The following is a 17,931-nucleotide window of genomic DNA, read 5'->3' on the forward strand; positions in this document are numbered from 1 at the left end:
CCGAAAAAAAGGAAGATAGAGAGAACATCAATAAGCACCAAGGACATTGCGTTTTGAAACCCAAGAGCGGGAACAAGAGCACACTGAACCTTCCCCGGCCCAAGCACCCACGTATGTGCGAGCAAAATCCATGGGTGTCACCCCGGCACTCGCAGAGCGCTCAGGGTGATAGGTACAGATCAGCAGCTCTGCAGTTCCAACTGTGTGTGCTGCCACTCAGGATGCATTGTCTTCTAGTTGGTTAGCGCCTCCATCCCAACTTGCACACCTTGACCCTGCCCACATAGGTTACCTACCAAAAGCCTACCTACATGGACACTAACAACTTTGGTTGGTATACTTTGTGTAGGCAGTTGAGGTAGGTAGGTGAAGAAGTCTGGTAACCCCAAGACCTCCCGTCTTCCTCTCACTGTGCTTAGACTTTTTATTTCATGGTTTTTACCTTTGACCGACCCCGCGGTTCAAACACTCAATTCCATTCGAGAAGAAGAAAAAGAAAAGAAAAGAAAAGCCAACTTCACCCGGGGCGCTTGTCATCACAAGTCAGCCGGCAACTGTCTGTCTTATCGTGTGTTCCGTTTGGTTGTCCTACTCGTCCCAAATTCACCCACCGTACCAAACCCCAGCTCCTACCTACCCACGGTACCTCGCCTACCTGTCTGTCCACCACCTTACTACCTGCCTACCTAAAAACCCCGAAGAGAGCCTATCGACTTTCTCTCCCACCACGCGCCAGGTCAGTCTGCACTGGCCCACGCCTACTGCTTGCACTTTTGCATTCGCGCTGTGTCTGTGCCTCTGTTTTGTGTTCACGGTGTCATTTTCTCCTGTCGCTTGGAGTGCTTGATGTGTGCATGACTGCCGCGCCATAGACTCCAGCTCCTTTCCGACCGATTCGATCCCTCGACGCAACCGGAAGCCCGAGCTGTCTGATCGGACCACCCAAACGACCGCTGGCTTGCAACTTGTGAGCCCGTGATCTGGTCGGTCCTTGAACATCGACCCTGGACTTCTGCCGCGTCAACGACAGTCATGTCTCGGGTCCTTGCAATCTTCTAGCTCTGGCTCACTGCCAGATTCTCTGGCCTCGCATGACCCTTCGGGTCATTGCCCGGCTTCGACATCGAAATTCACCTCCACTATTTTTTGTCAAACACCATCCCGGAATCCGAATCCCTCGACGCGTTTGCCCTTGAGCCCGCTGGGCCCCCCATCGCAGCGCATAGGCCAGTCAAGCCTCCTTCAATGTAACCGCTGGAGCAGAGTGCTGCTACCATAACTCTGCCGCCATGGAACAACCACAGGACCCGGAGAGATTGGCACCGCCAACTGTGAGCTCGCTACGGGCTCAGGCTGCCGGCAGTGCCATGGAAAGAACAATGACCGAAAACATCAGGGAGGAGCGCGAAGACCTCCGGGAGGCTGCCGAGCAGACCCTCAACGTAATTGTAGATCTAAACCTGGACGAAACCATACGTTGGGTCAGTCCTTCCTGGGTCGATGTTATTGGTTCAAAAACAGAAGACGTTCAGGGAAAGCCCATCACAGACGTTATTGTCAGCGACAAGGCAGCTTTCGGCGATGCTATTATCTCCATGAAGAAGGATGATTCGAGGAGTCACAGAATTCGTTTTACTGTTTGCACTGGTCCTTTTTCCAAGCTTCGGCCCATCGAAACTATTCAGGATGCTGGCTCCGAATCGGACAATGAGCCTACCACTCTGGATCTTGAGGCACAGGGTATCATGATATATGACCGGACCGATGGAAGCGAAAGCCACGTGAGTTATTGCAAGCTGCATTGTAGAGAATACTGACTAATAAACGGAATAAGACCATGTGGATGATCCGTCCATGGATCCCACCGCGAGAGATCCAAATCGACCTACCCCCTTTGATTGTCGATTCCCTCGGATCAGGCGCCGAGGTCCTCGCCAGCTATCTGACCCAGTTGGCAGAGGCTGGTAACGACGACCCAGCCAGTCATCCTCCTCCTCTGCCGGTACTCTGTCGCATATGTGAACGACAAATTCCACCGTGGTGGTTCGAAAAGCACACCGATTTGTGCCTGCAAGAGCACCGCGCAGAGATGGATGTCCAGATGGCCCAAGAGAACATAACGGAGCATCGCCATGCCATCGTGAAAGTCCTTGATGCTCTCGAAGCTCGAAAGAGCCGGCCGTTGACTGGGGAGATGCTCACGTCACCTATGGCTGAGTATAAAGGATTGTCTATCGGACCCACGTCGAGCAGCTCGTCCCCAGGGACCGCTTCACCATCTGCAGGTTCCAGAGACCGATCGACTGGGTTTGGTCACGCACGTTCAAGGTCCTTTGCTGTTCGTCGTCCCCAAGCTCGCATTGTTGAACTTCTCTTGGATCTGCTTGATACCGCCGCCGAGATTAGCCCTCCAGCAATCAAAGAAACATCGACTGGCGAATTCCGGACCCAATCACCCCAATCTGAGTCGCGCATCTCCCAAGTCCTTCAGTGGCACTCTCCAGGCTCGAATACACTGGAACAGGAGCATGGTTTGGCTTTATTGTGCGATGATACGGAAAAGGTTGCAAAAGAAAAGGTTGAAGCCGTTTTCCGTTACCGCCGAATTCTGGAGTATTCGGAGAGGATTAGAATCGAGTTCGCCGTAATTGTCCAGGACTGTATCGACGAAGCACTGCGCAAAGCGGCTCGTATCGCCGCAGGACGCCTCAGCGACTCGACTGAAGATGAGGAAGAGCAGCAGCTAGAAGCTAACACGAGTGAGAGCATCATGGGAACGGCTCCAGAGGATGCCGTCTTCCCTGGATCTTTCGACGGGCCATCCTCACTAGCAATGGCACTGCAAAATGTCAAGCTCGGCGATACGCCTGAGAGGAGGCGGCCATCCTCGGCCATCGGATCTGCTCGATCTAGCAGTCCTCGCGAGTGCCCCACGCCAAGATCACATCGTGGCGCGCTCAGTATCTCCGGCCAGACGCGCGAGTCCCGTCGAGAATCAATCATGTTCGAGAGTGATGCTGGTGACAGCGATGGGAGTGTCAGATCTTCTTCGGTCACATCTCGGCAGGCTCCTCGGACAGAGTCACCAATTTCTGAATTCGGCGGTGTACGTCGAGCCACCAGTTCGAGACGGCACCAAAGGCGTAGTCTGATCCTCCCGGGAGCTTCGTCACCACATCGGCAAGAATCACCAAACCGAGTGGCACAACCGTCATCCCCGTTGCGCATACACAAGCCAAGGAATCTCCTTTACTCCAATGATGCCGTTGTTTCCCCTGAATCATCACCCATGCTACCATACAGTGATTTCAGTTCACCAATCGCCGTACCCCATCATCGCAGACAGTCCTCGGTGGCATTCCCAGAATTCACCAACAGACCACCCCCATCGCCCCGAATGCACGCCGTTAACGCTCCGCAAATGGCACGCGCTGTTCCACCATCTATCAAGGACTTTGAGATTATCAAGCCGATCAGCAAAGGTGCATTCGGAAGCGTTTATCTCTCAAAGAAAAAGACCACACAAGAATATTTCGCCATCAAAGTACTCAAAAAGGCAGACATGGTTGCCAAGAATCAGATTACCAACGTCAAGGCTGAGCGGGCTATTATGATGTGGCAAGGCGAAAGCGACTTTGTCGCAAAACTCTACTGGACATTCTCCAGCAAGGATTATCTCTACTTGGTAATGGAGTACCTCAATGGTGGTGACTGTGCTTCTCTCATCAAAGTTCTCGGCGGCCTGCCCGAGGAATGGGTCAAGAAGTACCTAGCAGAAGTCATCCTCGGTGTTGAACACCTCCACAGTCGTGGAATCATCCACAGGGATCTCAAACCGGATAACCTTCTGATCGATCAGAAAGGCCATTTGAAGTTGACAGATTTTGGTCTGTCTAGAATGGGTCTAATAGGACGACAAAAGCGGGCATTAAATAGCATCAACTCGGAGCAAACACCTGATCTATTAAAGTCGGGCCCGTTTGTCCGATCGACCTCAATGGTGTCATCCAGATCTACTTCTCTTGATCTGCATGGCGGAAACAATTCTCCCGGTGGTACTCCTCAAATGACACCGTCCGATGGCGGCGCTGGCCTTCCCCAACCATCGTATTTCAGTCTGTCCGCGATCCACCAAGAGCCTCGTCGCATCTCGGGGCAGCGCAGCGACAGTGGTGGCAGCGAGACCTTGACACACATGATCAACAACTTTTCTCTTGGTGAGCTGCCACCAAGCCTGATTAAACAGTCGCAATCGAGTGTGCGATCGCCACGCGACGATATGAGTGAAGCTGAAAGCGCTGCATCTCCGGATTTCCCAGCGCTCCAGCAGGTCAGTACTCACAACAGCGATGCTCATCGGAATACGCCGCCGCAGGCTAGCATGATGCCACCTGCAATGGCATTGTTCGATCCCGAGGATACGAATCGGCGATTTGTTGGCACGCCCGACTATCTTGCTCCAGAAACGATCAGGGGTGAAAGGCAAGACGAAACGAGTGATTGGTGGTCTGTAGGATGTATCTTGTTCGAATTTCTATACGGCATACCGCCTTTTCACGCAAGTGAGGCCGAACTCGTGTTTGAGAACATTCTGGCCCGAAAGATCATGTGGCCAGACGACAACGAAATCAGCATATCAGATGAGGCCAAGGACCTTATAAACAAATTGTTGTGTGTGGAAACGCAACAGCGACTCGGAGCAAATCGGGGAGACCAATTCGCGTCGGGTGGAGAGGAGATCAGAAGCCACCCATTCTTTGAGGGCATCAGCTGGGACAGCCTCCTGAAAGATGAGGCCCAGTTCATTCCGCAGCCAGAGAACCCGGAGGATACGGAATATTTTGACGCCCGGGGAGCAACTCTGCAAGCATTTACAGAGGAGATTGAAGATCAATCCACTCCTCCGTCCGCTTCTACACCGGACTATCCTGAACGACCACATGATGCCTTGTCGAGGGTCCGGTCTCAAGTGCATATCAATCAAATCAAGCGAGGTCTAATGCCCCTGCATATTCCACCACACATTCGTGATCTCAAAACCCGGAGGCTGAGCGAACCCGTTGCCTCAGATGACTTTGGTAACTTTGCCTTCAAGAACCTCACGGTGCTCGATAAAGCAAATAAAGACCTTGTGCAGCAGCTCAAGGCTCAAGCAGCTGCAGCACAAAGTAGATCGGGAGTCAGTCCTGGGGGTATCAGTAACGTCACATCCCCGTCCCCTGCTGTGGAGGGTATCAGCCCTGTGCTCTCGACGCCAGTGCAGCGGACTTTGTCGAATGCCAAAGCATCCCAGCGGCCCGCTTCTCCGTCTGCTGGAAATCACACCAACTCATCACCGAATCGGGCCTCCCAGCCTTCATCCCCACTTCTTGTGTCCTTTATTGCTGGGCAAAGTGCCGAAAGTCGCCGGAAGCCGTCTAGTGCTTCATCAAGTCTATCTCAACAATCTAGCGCTTCCCTCCAGCCTGGTAGCTTCTTCGACGCGCCACGAGGACCGCCCAGTCTTCAGAAGTCGGTGACTTCTGCCGCAGCTTCCCCTATCAAAGGCCGTGGTGCTCCGCCCCCGCTCGCATTGTCACCACAGAAGACCATCGGGACGCCGAAGCAAAACACTGGTTCATCTACGAGATCCAGGTCGTTGACTGTTGGGTCGCAAGATGGCAGCCCTGTTGCACCCGACCTTCTATCGCATCGTAATCGGCGCAGTCAAGTTTTCGACATGTCTCCATCCTCCTCGGATAATGAAGGCGAGAAAGCTAACGCGCTATTGCGAGTTCAACGCCGCCGCCAAAGCTCGCGCCGTCTGTCTGCTATCAATCTCGATAGCCCAACGTTTCGCTCGTTGGATGTGCTCATCTGTGAGGATCATCCTGTTTCTCGCATGGTCATGGAGAAGTTGTTGGAGAAGCTTCGTTGTCGAACTATATCAGCTGCAAACGGCTCAGACGCAGTGCGTTACGCAATGAGCGAGATCAAATTCGACATCATCTTCACGGAGTTCAAACTGCCAGAGGTCAATGGCACTGATCTTGCTCGAATGGTCCGAGAACTCAAGAATGTCAATGCCCATACCCCTATTGTCGCCATCACGGCATATTTGAAAGAGCTACAGGCCCCGCACTACTTTGACTCCTTGATTGAAAAGCCAATCAGCTCTTCCAAGCTGACTGAAGTACTGTCAAACCTGTGCCAGTGGAAACCTCCCTCACCGACCCAGAACAACTTATCACCCCTTGCACAGCCGATTCCATTAGCACCATCCAGTTTGCGGCACGAAGGGGCACGCCTCGAAGACAGCCCGACATCTTCTTCGTCCATGTTTGCACACCGATTAGGAAGCAGCAGCTTTAGAGGATCTAGTAGAGAGGACTCCATCAGTTCCAGCGTTTTTGGTGATTCAGAATCAGTCACTACCGATGAGGTGCCCGTTGTGATTAGTCGTAAAGCAACTGGCGATTGGGATGAGCTCGGCATCAGTCAAGAGGAAGTCCTTCTTGGAGCAGAAGGGTCACCACAACTGCCGGCACATATGATGAAACAGCAATCAGCACCCGCTCAAATAGAACAGCCGAGGGTACCCATACCGCGACGTTCGCTGGAGAAGCTCAAGTCCAGACGCGAGAATTTGGAAAGACACCGCGGCGAGGGCAGCGATTCAGCTGATGATGAGGACGAAGATTTAGGCGCTTCTCGGGAGCGAACTATACGGGCAAAACGGCCAAGCTCCAAGCTTGGAATTGAGATGATGAGAGCAAACAGTCATGATAGTGTTGCTGTCACCTCTGAAAGCACCTCTGAACCGATTACGCAGGTCGTTACGCCCTCCAAGGATGGTGCGATTTCCCCGTTTAGTCGTGCAGCATCGCCGCTGAAAGCTGCCCAGTCAACGCCCGAGGCCTCGCCCGCACAGTGTCAGGATAAAGGCAGTGATCCCGACGAGACACCCCGTCCCACTGGTGGAACGATGAAGGAGCTTGAGGCGGACGAGCCCACACCGCGCCCAATCGTCAAAACTTCATAGTCTGGGGGGCCAGACGAGATGTTTAGAATGAAACGAAATTTTCCAGCACAGCGGACGAGCTGTCCACATTTCACATTACGACATTGGATTGTCGTACATCCCGTCTTTTGTTCTCTTTTGTCTTCAGCGCGGCGTACAGGATCTGTCTTTGCAGAACGACTTCAACCATTTCGTTTTCCTTTTTCTTTCTTTTCAATGCTTTGTGCAATGTGGTGGAATTCAGGATTGTGCAGTATGAAGAGACTATTCCAAATGGATTATGCTGTGGGAGTAGGCAACTGATTGACTGCCAACATCCCTTGAACGATGTCGCTCCCGCTGGTCCTGAGCCATCAGGCTCAACTATCCAGGAGCTGCAGTACTCTGCAAGCAAGTCAGCTTCGTTCCTTTGAATCGAGAGAATGTATCCATAAATTTGATTTGCGATTCTAAGCAGGACGCAATGCCTACTTTGGGGGGGAAGGAATCGAGAATTGTTGCCTGTGGGTTAGGAGCACCCGGCCTCAACGGGAATCCATCCAATGCATCTTGATGGGATGTAACGCCTTGCATACGCAAAGAATAACGACAAGCAGAGATATCAAAAAATAAGAAAAAGATAGCAGATTGAAGAAGACATGTGTAACGCGTTATGAGTGAAAACTGCAAACCAGAGCTGATGATATATACCGAGCAGCCAGCGCTGGTGACGGGAGCTGAGCTACTTTCCATGGGTTTGACACTTCCGCGCATATCGTTTGCAATCATGGCTGAATAGCTGGCTGGTCGAACTTGACTACCTGAGTAGTTGTATCTGGAAAGAGCTTCCTTTTATTTTCTTCTACACTTTTCGGTAATGAATCATTTTTCTTGCAAATGCACCGGTATCACCCTAGTAATTGGCGAGTATTTTCGCGTGGGGTTGCGCCCAGCTAAAATGCATTACTCAAATATACTCAGTCGCCCATGAAGCTCAAAGATCTGTTGTATCAGATGCATCCATGGCGGAAGAACTCGGGCCAGTCACAAGTAGCCCTCTTCTCCAAAGGCGGGGGGCCACATGGGACCAGACATAAGCGACGCCATTTCCATGAATTTCCACCCCCAGTCTTGGCTTACAATGGGCCATCATATCAGTCTACCAATTCGGTATCGAAAACGGGCAGCCAGACAGGCCAAAGCCATGCGCCAACGCAAGTAGACAGAAACCCCTGTAAGATGCAGCATGGTAGTTTGTCGATCCGATTTCATGTGATTTTGTAGCCGAGAACCAGGTCAGGCCTATATCTGCAGCTTACTGGCTGGCTACTACGGACGGCGATCAATGGTATTTATGTACATGGTAGGTAGCTCACACCAAATCTCCAACTTTACAAGAGCATTATAGAATCCCGATATAAGTGGTCCGTCATAGGAAGATGTCGATGTTCTTCGTAATTGGAGACACATGGTGCTTCGGGATGGTTCGTGAGTGGGATGTGGGAGAGTGTGCATCACAAAAGTCTCTTTCTCCAAGCTAGGTAGGTAGGTAGGAGGACACCCAACTGAACGAACCGGTGCTACCTACAACCAACTCTACAAGAGTGGCGCATGTTGTGCAACCGTGACGAACAGAAACCGAATACGGACGACCATGGGCCATAGTTCCGGCGGCATTGTGATGGTTTGTAGCGTTCAGACTTTCCCAGCTCCCCCTTCTTCACCCCACGCGAGACTTTGTGAGGTAATGCAGTGCGGGACCCCCCACGATTGTAAAAGGTGTCATGTAACAAACCTACCTTACCTAGGTATTCATGGTAAGGTTGGCAGGTCATGAACATGGGAACTACATCAGTACACTTCTTTTTTTCCCGTGGCTTAGTACTGTCTCAACAGAGGACGTTGGGCCACGGAAGGGCTTTAAAGACAGTAAAGAGCAATGTCAAATGGTCATGTGTCTCTAGAAAAAATGTCAAGCTCGTGATGTCTCGTCCTGGTATTCGATCTTTGTCTTGCAGGGCGACCATGTCTCTTTCATGTCCTCGTCCACTGGTCTAGTTTAGGTGCTCACTCGTTTTATGGCGCGTTGCTGCCGGATATAAATACTGAATTGGATCAGCTCTGTTTGAGAAGCCTTGAGGCGTTGTAAGGTTCTAGGAAGCAATAAGAAGACGAGCACCTACAGCCAATGGGGGCTGTCAATGTGCCTTTTCACAAATGACCAAGGCGATTTAGCATGGGTAAGTAGAGGTGTTGACCTGGTTCATGCCGTCCACGCTCTTGCCATGCACTACTCACGGGGGGGGGGGGCCCTCAATCATGCACAATGTACTATGGGAATATCAAAGGCAGTAAGTGATATTGTGTAGGGAATTGGTCAACGAAGCTGTCCGTCGCCTTTCTTCTTTCCAACGCCTCTTTGATGCTTCGTCCCCTGACACGCATATGTATCCCATATACGTAGTTGGTTAGTATGTTGGCGCAAAGCATCGCAGCGGATTATACAGGTCGAGACAGGTCTTGTCCAGATGATATATCGTCATGACTATATCATACCTATATACGCATACATTCAGAGACGATCCAGCCCAGCAACAACAACGACGACGACGACGACAACAACAACGACAACGACAGGGGCGGCGACGGCAGCGGGAACAATGAGAAACGAACAGACTAAGAATTAATTCCGCGGCTACGCGACGCGAAATCATGAAGCCGATTCGGGCATTACCGCCGGCGCATCAGATCCACTGCTCGGATAGTTGCGTCTGCTCAACAGGACCCTTTGCCGTCGACGGACGGACAGAGTAACCGACACCCGAGAGTAATCTAGCTAAGGCATGCGTCTGGTTAATTTGCATAGGTAAATTTTCTTTTCTCTCCTCCTTCCCCCAACCATCATGCCCGGGATGTCCATCTCTCCTACCTCCCAAACTTCTTCGACTATGCTCATCTTGCTCCGCGATCCACGTTACTAGTATAAGTAGGGCCAAGTGTGTAGAAGTTTGATCCATTTCGTCAAAGACTGTGCATCAGGGTCCAAAAACTAGGCAGAAGGAAAAAGGTCTCGTGTAAAGAGATCGAGGATATCTACTTCATTCCCAAGGTTCAAGACCGTGGCTGGGGCGGACACTAATGGGCTATTACCAATACCTATGCATACCGAAGTAGATTTAAGCCTTTTCTTTGCTCTCCGCCTACGCAGTACATAGGCTATCTGTCACTGTGACGAAGCCATCCATGGTCTTCAACACTAAGACTAGAACGCCGACAAAGACCCGACTATGATATCAATGTCAAGGGTAACCAGACAAATTTAGAATGGGACTGATCGACTGAAGAGTATGAGAAGCCACCCACGCTTCTTCAAAACCAATAGTCATGGCTGCTCTCTCTCTCTCTCGCTCTCTCTATGTTCAGGTTTTGAAACCACTTTCAATGCGCTATAGTACAGCTTGACTGTGACTATCACCAATGTTTCTTATAAGGCGGACTCCATACTCCCGCCATATTCTCGCGATTCTAGCCGGCCTAAGAAGACCCCCGAGACGCAATCCCAAGCCCTCGGTCCACTCCCTTGGAATTAGCTGTTCGTCCACTCGCGTTGCTTGGGTATCGCAAGCATTAGCGGTCTCTACAGGGGACAGGGTTTACGACTTAGCGGACTCATCAGGCCCCAGTCTAGCGCCGAGACCATCATCTGGTCACTGCAAACCCTGACACAGCCCAAAATTGTACGTACTGTGTAGCGTTAGCAGGCCTGAGGTCACGTCCCCCCTCCCCTCTCCGCAACGTTTTTGCCCGCCCAGCAGCGAAAAGAGGACGACGTTGGCACAATTTTTTTTTCTTCTTATTCGCTCGAATTTAACCCTCTCCCGCCGTCCGGTTGCGCTTCACAATGGCTGAGCGGTCCAGCCAATGAATAGTCCCTCTATTCACCTGTGACCACCTACGTGCTCCTTCTTATCTTCCTACTCTTACTATAACTTCAACATTGACTCTCGAGACGAGCTTTTCTACTCGCCCGATCCTGCATTTAGCCAACAAGGCTTGCGTTGCCCAAGACTGATCGTTCCTCGAGTGGCTCTGCTTGCCCACCCTCTCTCGTTCAAGGCTGAGGAGTCTGCCCCTCACCCTTTCAAGCAACACCCGCTCCGTGAACCGAGTTTCTTGCGACAAGATATTCTGTCGTATTCATTGCACAGACAAAGTTGCGACCACGGCTGTATCATTTGCGATCTTATCAACTACACGCGAAGCAGAGGACCAGGCTTGGAGAACTTACTGCAACGTGCTCATGACGTTGGTAAACTCTGGGCGTTGATCAGGGAAAAGCAAGAGTAATGGCGATGATGGATCCGAACAACTGGAATACACAGGAGCATGCCTTGCAGCAGGCAAACCAAGATGACTTCCAGCAGTACTTGGACATGGGCGAAATGTCCAACCTCGGCGATGGCATGCAGTTTGACTTCCCGGGCTTCAGCGCTGCCACCGGCGCTGCGATGATCCATAGCCATTCTGCGCATGACGGACTGGACACTCAAATGGGCGGTACCGAGACTCCTCATGCCACGGGGACCAACATCGGCCTCCCGCATCAGATGCCGCCCTTGACATCAAGTACGAATATGCCCACAATACCGTCGCACATGATGCCGCCGCAACACACAAGCGCCAGGGATACCATTTCAGATCTCGACGCCCAAATCCATTTTCTGCAGCGCCAAAAATTAGAGCAGCAGCAGAGGCAGCTGGAGGAGCAGCAACAACGGTTTGCTGAGCAGCAAGCCGCCTTCTTTGCTCAGCAGCAAGGCATAGTGCCGCCGACGCCGCAGAGTCTCGAGATGCAAGCCGCAACCCAGTTTTACACTCAAGGTGACCAGACACCTCATCATTCGCAGGGCATGTTTGATCGGTATAGGCTCAAGGAACAGCAGGATGTAAGACTTCATTTGTCGCATGGCTATCGAACCTCGCTAACCTTGGATCACTAGATGGCCTTCACTCCGCTGGTGTCACCTGCAGTAACCCCTTTGGATGCCCACTTTCCAGTCGAGACACAATTCACGGTTCCAGGCGCATATTTCAGTCCTCTCACATCTCCGGCCTTGCATGCACAGAATGAAGCTCACATAGCGTTTGGTCCAAGTCAAGGAAGCACGAACACGACCAACTCACCTCAGGAGATGGATCTTGAAAACAGCGGGTCGGCCCCAAGCTTGCCTGATTCATCCAAAAAGCCGCGGAGGAGCAATGTGTCCAAGACAAGGAAGGCAAGCATTCGCCAATCCCCGATCGTCAAGGCACAGCGACGCAAGACTGCCTCGACGCCGATCATGAATGCACAGATCTTGAGTGAACTCGCAGAATCGACAGCCGACAGGGCGGCAAAGTCAACACCTGCCTCTGGAACGTCGACCGAGGATTCGGAAAACGCATCTGTTTCGCCCGAAGCCCTTTCAGATATGCCGCCCCCACCCATTCCTCAGCCCCGGTCGGCGAGGCAATCACCACACATCCAAGCCCAGCAGAATGTCATTCACCCAATCCCATCCTCGCTTAATGGAATGGCGTCTCCTGCCACACCGGCGACGCTTTTCAGAATTTCGCCAAAGGGAAAGTCTGCTGATGCGACAAATCCGGGCCAAATGGCCTCGGAACATATCGAAAACTTTGAGCTGCCCGAGTCTGCTAGTTTTCCCAAGCCTCAACTACCACAATTGAATACCCAGGCCAGCTCGAGTTCGCCGCCTGAAATAGAGACGGCCAAAGTCTCTGCACTCCAACCTCTACCATCACCAATCTTTCCGAAGCCATCGGCACGCCTAGCGCCATCCAGTGGGAGCCCACAAATTCTCCCCAAAGGCGCAGGAACACCAAATCCTAGAAAGACTCCCATGCTGGCTCCTCGTGGCAGCAAAAAGCGAGGCAGCGTCAGCTCAGTCGCCGTCTCACCTGCGTTACTTCCTAGGATATCGCCGAACATCAAACCCTTATTGCCTGGCACCCCTGGCCTTTCTGCTGAGGACACGGCATCTCGTTTGCTTGCGTCCAAATCAAACTATCAAAACATCATCGAAGGCAACAAGGTGCCGGGCGTGTCGTATCCAAGCGAACTCTCGACGAACTTGACTTCGAAACGGACTTCGCACAAGATTGCAGAACAGGGACGGCGAAACCGTATTAATTCAGCACTTCAAGAGATTGCCACTCTTTTGCCCAAGAAGATGGTCAGCGATATTGGCAATGACGAGGGAGACAGTCCCGAGGCCGAGAAACTGGAAAAGAAGGACGGGAAATCGGCAAACACACCAAACAGCAAAGCGAGCACGGTAGAGATGGCAATTATTTACATCAAACAGTTACAACAGGAAGTTGCGGACGCAAATAAGCGGGCTGAAGAAGCAGAGAAGAAGTTGACAGCCGATGAAACAGCAACAGCTTCGTGACGGACAGTGCAATAGCACCTAATACTGGGACATTCCTAAGGGTTGGTATTTTACTGGTGTTCTTGGGGGTGGAGCATATCGAGGGACTGGTGCAACAAGGCCCGGTCCCAGGAGGATTCGAGGTCTGAATTTTGTATGCATTTTCACAAAGGAACTTGAGCATACGTGGTTATCTGAAAAGTCATGCTGGCCCCTTCATACTTGGGAGGGGCACTATATATTAAAGTTGGCACTCAGACGAAATATCACGATGATTTACGTTGCCATGTGTAGACAATATTGTCGTTATCACTATATAACTAATTATAAGATTCCATCTTCCATGGAAGCTGTACAATCAACTACGTACTGGAATGCATCTAGGAAATGAAAGCAAGAGATTAACTTTTGATCGTACACTGTCAGATTATAGGTTCATATGCGGCTTGTGTTTACTTGTGTCAACAGCACTCAAGTAGCTGTAAGCCATCTGTAGTCAACGTCCTTTGCATACTAGAATGTAATCAGTGTCCCGAGTCAATTGATGACATAAGGCCCTCCTTAGGCTTTGGCTAGGGAGAGGAGTGATTGGGCTCTACATTGTTGACGAAACGTCAGGCTGCAGAGCTGTCAGAACTCCGGGGGGGACAGCGCAATTCGCCACTGCTTTTGCTGCTGCTACCTTGCTCGATGTCCAATTATCACTCAAGCAAATGAGATGGTCAAGTCATATGACAGCTCAACCATAAAGAGAGATACTAACAAGCTTTTCTGCCAAGGAGTGTGGCGGCGGTTTGTAGTCGCACAGCCACATTTCCTTCGCTTTGTGCAATCGTCTTGATGGGCAATTCCGAGGTCCTTTGATCGAGGTATTACTCTGTATTGATAATAGCAAGGACGAAACGGGTATTGGTTGCACACTGATGATGGGGGGGAAGAGGGACCTCCCCACTTCAGTCTCAGAAAACTGGCTCAGAGCTGCTTGCTAGGGATGTGGAGAACTATGTGCTACCTGCTGGCTGCTGTGTAGGGACCGTGGGACCCAGTAGTAAACGTTTATCGTATCAGCCAGCGCCAGCTTATCCCTCTTTTAGTTCTGTTGCCACAGACAACGAGAGGGTCCCTCTTACCCACCCTGTTTTCCAACTCCATAACCCATCAACACACACACAACACACAAATTTGCCGCGTCGTCATCAAGGGTGTGGAAATTTTTTTATCCTTTTCCCTCAACTGTCACGTCAAACTTAATCGCGTCAAGAGGCTCAAGACTGTTTCGCGACTCTTTCCCCCCCTCTCCCTCTATCTACTGCTGTTTACGACCAGCTTCTTTGTGCTACCTGTTCCGGCGTTGCCGCGTTGCTGCTCTGTGCTTAGGCATTCAATGCGCTCATCGTGACCATCCACAGGCACGTACCCAGGGATCCTCCTGTATATCTCGGCGCAATAATCTTTTCGTCGTTTGTACCATCATCTATACCTTTCCAACCCTCCCGCCGCAAACATGTCCGACTACGACGGCATGGACTACCTCCAACCAGACTTCGACGCCAGGTCGTTGACTATTCCGCGCTTGCGATCTGCCCTTGTTGCACACAACATCAACTACCCAGCCAACGCCAAGAAGGCCCAGCTCGTGGAGATTTTTGAGGAACAGCTTCGCCCGCAAGCCAAGAAGATCCTGGACCAGCGCGCAAAGGCAAAAAGGTCGAGTCGCGGTATCTCTGACGCCGAAAGCTCCCAGAGCAGTAACCCTTTCAATGAACCCGAGGAACTCGCTCCGCCGCCACCACCGCCAAGTGCGCGTGCGCGACGCTCGGCATCACCAAGAAAGGCCTCCACCCGGATCAAGTCCGAGGAGCCCGATCACGCCTTGCTGCCACCCCCTCGCAGCCCCACGAAGCGCACTTCGAGAGCCTCCAGCAAGCAGCCACAAACTTCGGACTCGGATGTCACACCTGATTATGGAAACAGCCTGCGCACTCCCAAGGTCAGACAGGCGCAGCCTGTGTTCAAGCACGAGCAGTCTGATGAAGGCTTCTTCCGCCGGGAGTCGGGCGCTTTCAGTACCGAGAATCCATTCCAAAGCGGTAGCTCGCCTGCTGTTGAGCAGACTCCCATGAGCCGGCGCACAACCACTGGGTATGGCTACGATACGGCAAGATCGGCTAGCGGACGCTCGCCACGCAAGCAAGTTGATGGCTTTGGTTATTCTGATGCCGACGACTCTAACATGTCCAGGAGCCTCGAGGTTTCCGCAAACACGCTCCTTAGGGGTAAGACTCCTGACTTGCCACCTCAGCCAACAGTCGACTTTGGCGAAGAATTCACGCCTGCGGAACAACTCGAGCTTGAAGCAGAGGAAAACCTGGGCAGCCAGTCAGCTGTAGTTCCGACAAGCCAAACTCGCCGCGCCAAGTCGGGAGGCGCAGGCACATCTCTGGGTGTCTTGCTCACCACTGTTCTGGCCGTCTACGCAGGTTGGTTCCGCCAGGAGAAGATTGCTGTCGGCTACTGTGATGTTGGTCGTGCTGCTGGCACCATCCCCAACGAGCTCCCAGTCCCCGAATGGGCGCAATCGGTTCTCGGCGACGAAGTCACAATTCCGCAGTCTGTCATCGACACTCTAGAGCCCACATGCGAACCCTGCCCAGCTCATGCTTACTGCTACGGTGACTTTTCTGTTCGATGTGAGCAGGACTATATCCTCAAGCCGCATCCCTTCTCCCTTGGTGGCTTGATTCCCCTGCCACCAACTTGCGAAGCGGATGGAGAGAAGGTACGTCGTGTCCAGGCCGTGGCCGATCGTGCTGTTGAGGAGCTGCGCGAGCGCACCGCTAAGTACGAGTGCGGCGAGCTCACCAACGATGAGGGCATCAAAGCTGATTCTCCTGCCATAGAAGAGCAGGAGCTAAAACAAGTCATCAGCGAAAAGAAAAGCAAGAAGATGAGCAACCAGGAATTCGACGATCTTTGGGGAGCAGCGATTGGTGAAATCAAGGCCCGGGAGGAGATCAAGGTGGAAACACAGCAAGAGTGAGTTTTGTCTCCTGATTTTGCAGCATTACTTTTCATGCTTTAACTATTCTTCCTTGGTCGAATATCACGTTACTTAACACATATTGACATCTAACTAACCAGAACCCGTCGCCCTCCTGCAGAAACCGAGAAACCGATTCCTCCGCAGTTCCAGTCACGTACCTACTATCCACCTCTCTCGCTCGAATTCCGCTCACCTGCGCGGCCAAGCGGTCAATCCGACTCGGACTGGCAAGATATCGCCTCCAGATTGGCTCTGTGATTCTATCCCTTTTGCTAGCGCAATATGGCAGGTCCAGATATCGCAGCAACCGCGCCGCCAACGCCCAAGTGCCGGCCCTGGTCGACTTGGTGTTGGAGAGGCTCGCAAACCAAAAGCAGATCAGCGACGAGGAAGATGACCCTTGGCTGTTCTTGCCCAACCTCCGAGATGACGTTCTCAGGAGTGTTCACAAGCTGAGCCAGAGGGAGAAGATTTGGCAAAGAGTGCGCGCTGTTATTGAGCAAAACAGCAACGTACGCACGTCTCAGCGTGAGGGTCGCAGCGGTGAGGTGGGCAGAGCGTGGGAGTGGATTGGGCCGAGTGTTGGTGATAGCGCACGTAGGAGACGGAGCTCTCGGGTTTCGTGGGGCCCTGATTTGAAGAGTGAGGATGATTCGGAGATGGAAAAGAGCTACCTCCACCAGAAGTGGGAGGAAGGCGGCGGCCGACCCATTTACTGAGTGGGGTACGAGTAGAGTTGTTGATTTCCTCAAAGTGGCAGAAAGGCGTTCCGGCTCGTCATTACCCTTGGCAAAGACTGGACATGGTCCGTCATTCAAGAATTCTTGCTTCCATCAGCAATTGTTTTCGTTTATTTACAAGCCCCGACTTTTACGTCACGTCACGGCTCTCTCATGTTTCTTGTACTCTATGCCTTTTTGGCTTATTGTGAAGAGGGGGCCCGTGTACGGATTTTCTTTTTGGCCATACAAGCTGTGATACCAATATTACCACTTAATAATCTTCTACCCTCTTTGTTCTTGTTTGCTCATGACGATCTGAAGTTGGGTATCCGGGGGGAATGATTGGAAATATAAAGACCAGAAGAAGAATCCAGAGCTGACAAAACACGCAAGTCTATTAATTTTGCTTGCCATGTAGGGGACATGAGTACAAGACAACCATAATGTTGTTATCTGCGTGCTCCTTTGCAGCTGGGCTAAGAATACCAGGGACGCAATTAACTGGCTCAAATCTGGATTATCTCTCCGCTTACTTTTTCCCTTTCCCATATAGTCATAAATATATAGTTTATATAATCATGTTAACAGAGATTACCCAAAGAGAAATTTACTAAGGAGAAATCGATGATAGAAAAACCCATTAGTTAAGCCAGGAATAAGAACAGATGAAATCGAGAGGAATAAAGAGTAAATTATACCCCAGCATTTCTCCAGTCATATTCGAAACTATTCACAGTGGACTGAATGATTATA

General features: G+C 51.5%; 3 protein-coding genes across 3 annotated transcripts; all 3 read left to right on the top strand.

The window, feature by feature from the left end:
• Nucleotides 1–1,289: 1,289 nt before the first annotated feature.
• PFICI_01434 (uncharacterized protein) lies at nucleotides 1,290–7,021 on the top strand (the record flags this gene model as incomplete). The annotated part of the gene is made up of 2 exons (XM_007830015.1): nucleotides 1,290–1,781; nucleotides 1,835–7,021. The coding sequence occupies 2 exons, from the start codon at nucleotides 1,290–1,292 to the stop codon at nucleotides 7,019–7,021; spliced, it is 5,679 nt and encodes a 1,892-aa protein (XP_007828206.1).
• Nucleotides 7,022–11,334: 4,313 nt separating this feature from the next.
• On the top strand, nucleotides 11,335–13,434 carry PFICI_01435 (uncharacterized protein; the record flags this gene model as incomplete). Its single annotated transcript, XM_007830016.1, has 2 exons — nucleotides 11,335–11,925; nucleotides 11,980–13,434. 2 exons carry the CDS (start codon nucleotides 11,335–11,337, stop codon nucleotides 13,432–13,434), a joined length of 2,046 nt encoding a protein of 681 aa, XP_007828207.1.
• Nucleotides 13,435–14,917: 1,483 nt separating this feature from the next.
• PFICI_01436 (uncharacterized protein) lies at nucleotides 14,918–17,175 on the top strand (the record flags this gene model as incomplete). The annotated part of the gene is made up of 2 exons (XM_007830017.1): nucleotides 14,918–16,449; nucleotides 16,575–17,175. The coding sequence occupies 2 exons, from the start codon at nucleotides 14,918–14,920 to the stop codon at nucleotides 17,173–17,175; spliced, it is 2,133 nt and encodes a 710-aa protein (XP_007828208.1).
• Nucleotides 17,176–17,931: the final 756 nt, after the last annotated feature.

Source organism: Pestalotiopsis fici, assembly GCF_000516985.1.
Source record: "Pestalotiopsis fici W106-1 unplaced genomic scaffold PFICI_Scf_1, whole genome shotgun sequence".
Classification (NCBI taxonomy): domain Eukaryota; kingdom Fungi; phylum Ascomycota; class Sordariomycetes; order Amphisphaeriales; family Sporocadaceae; genus Pestalotiopsis; species Pestalotiopsis fici.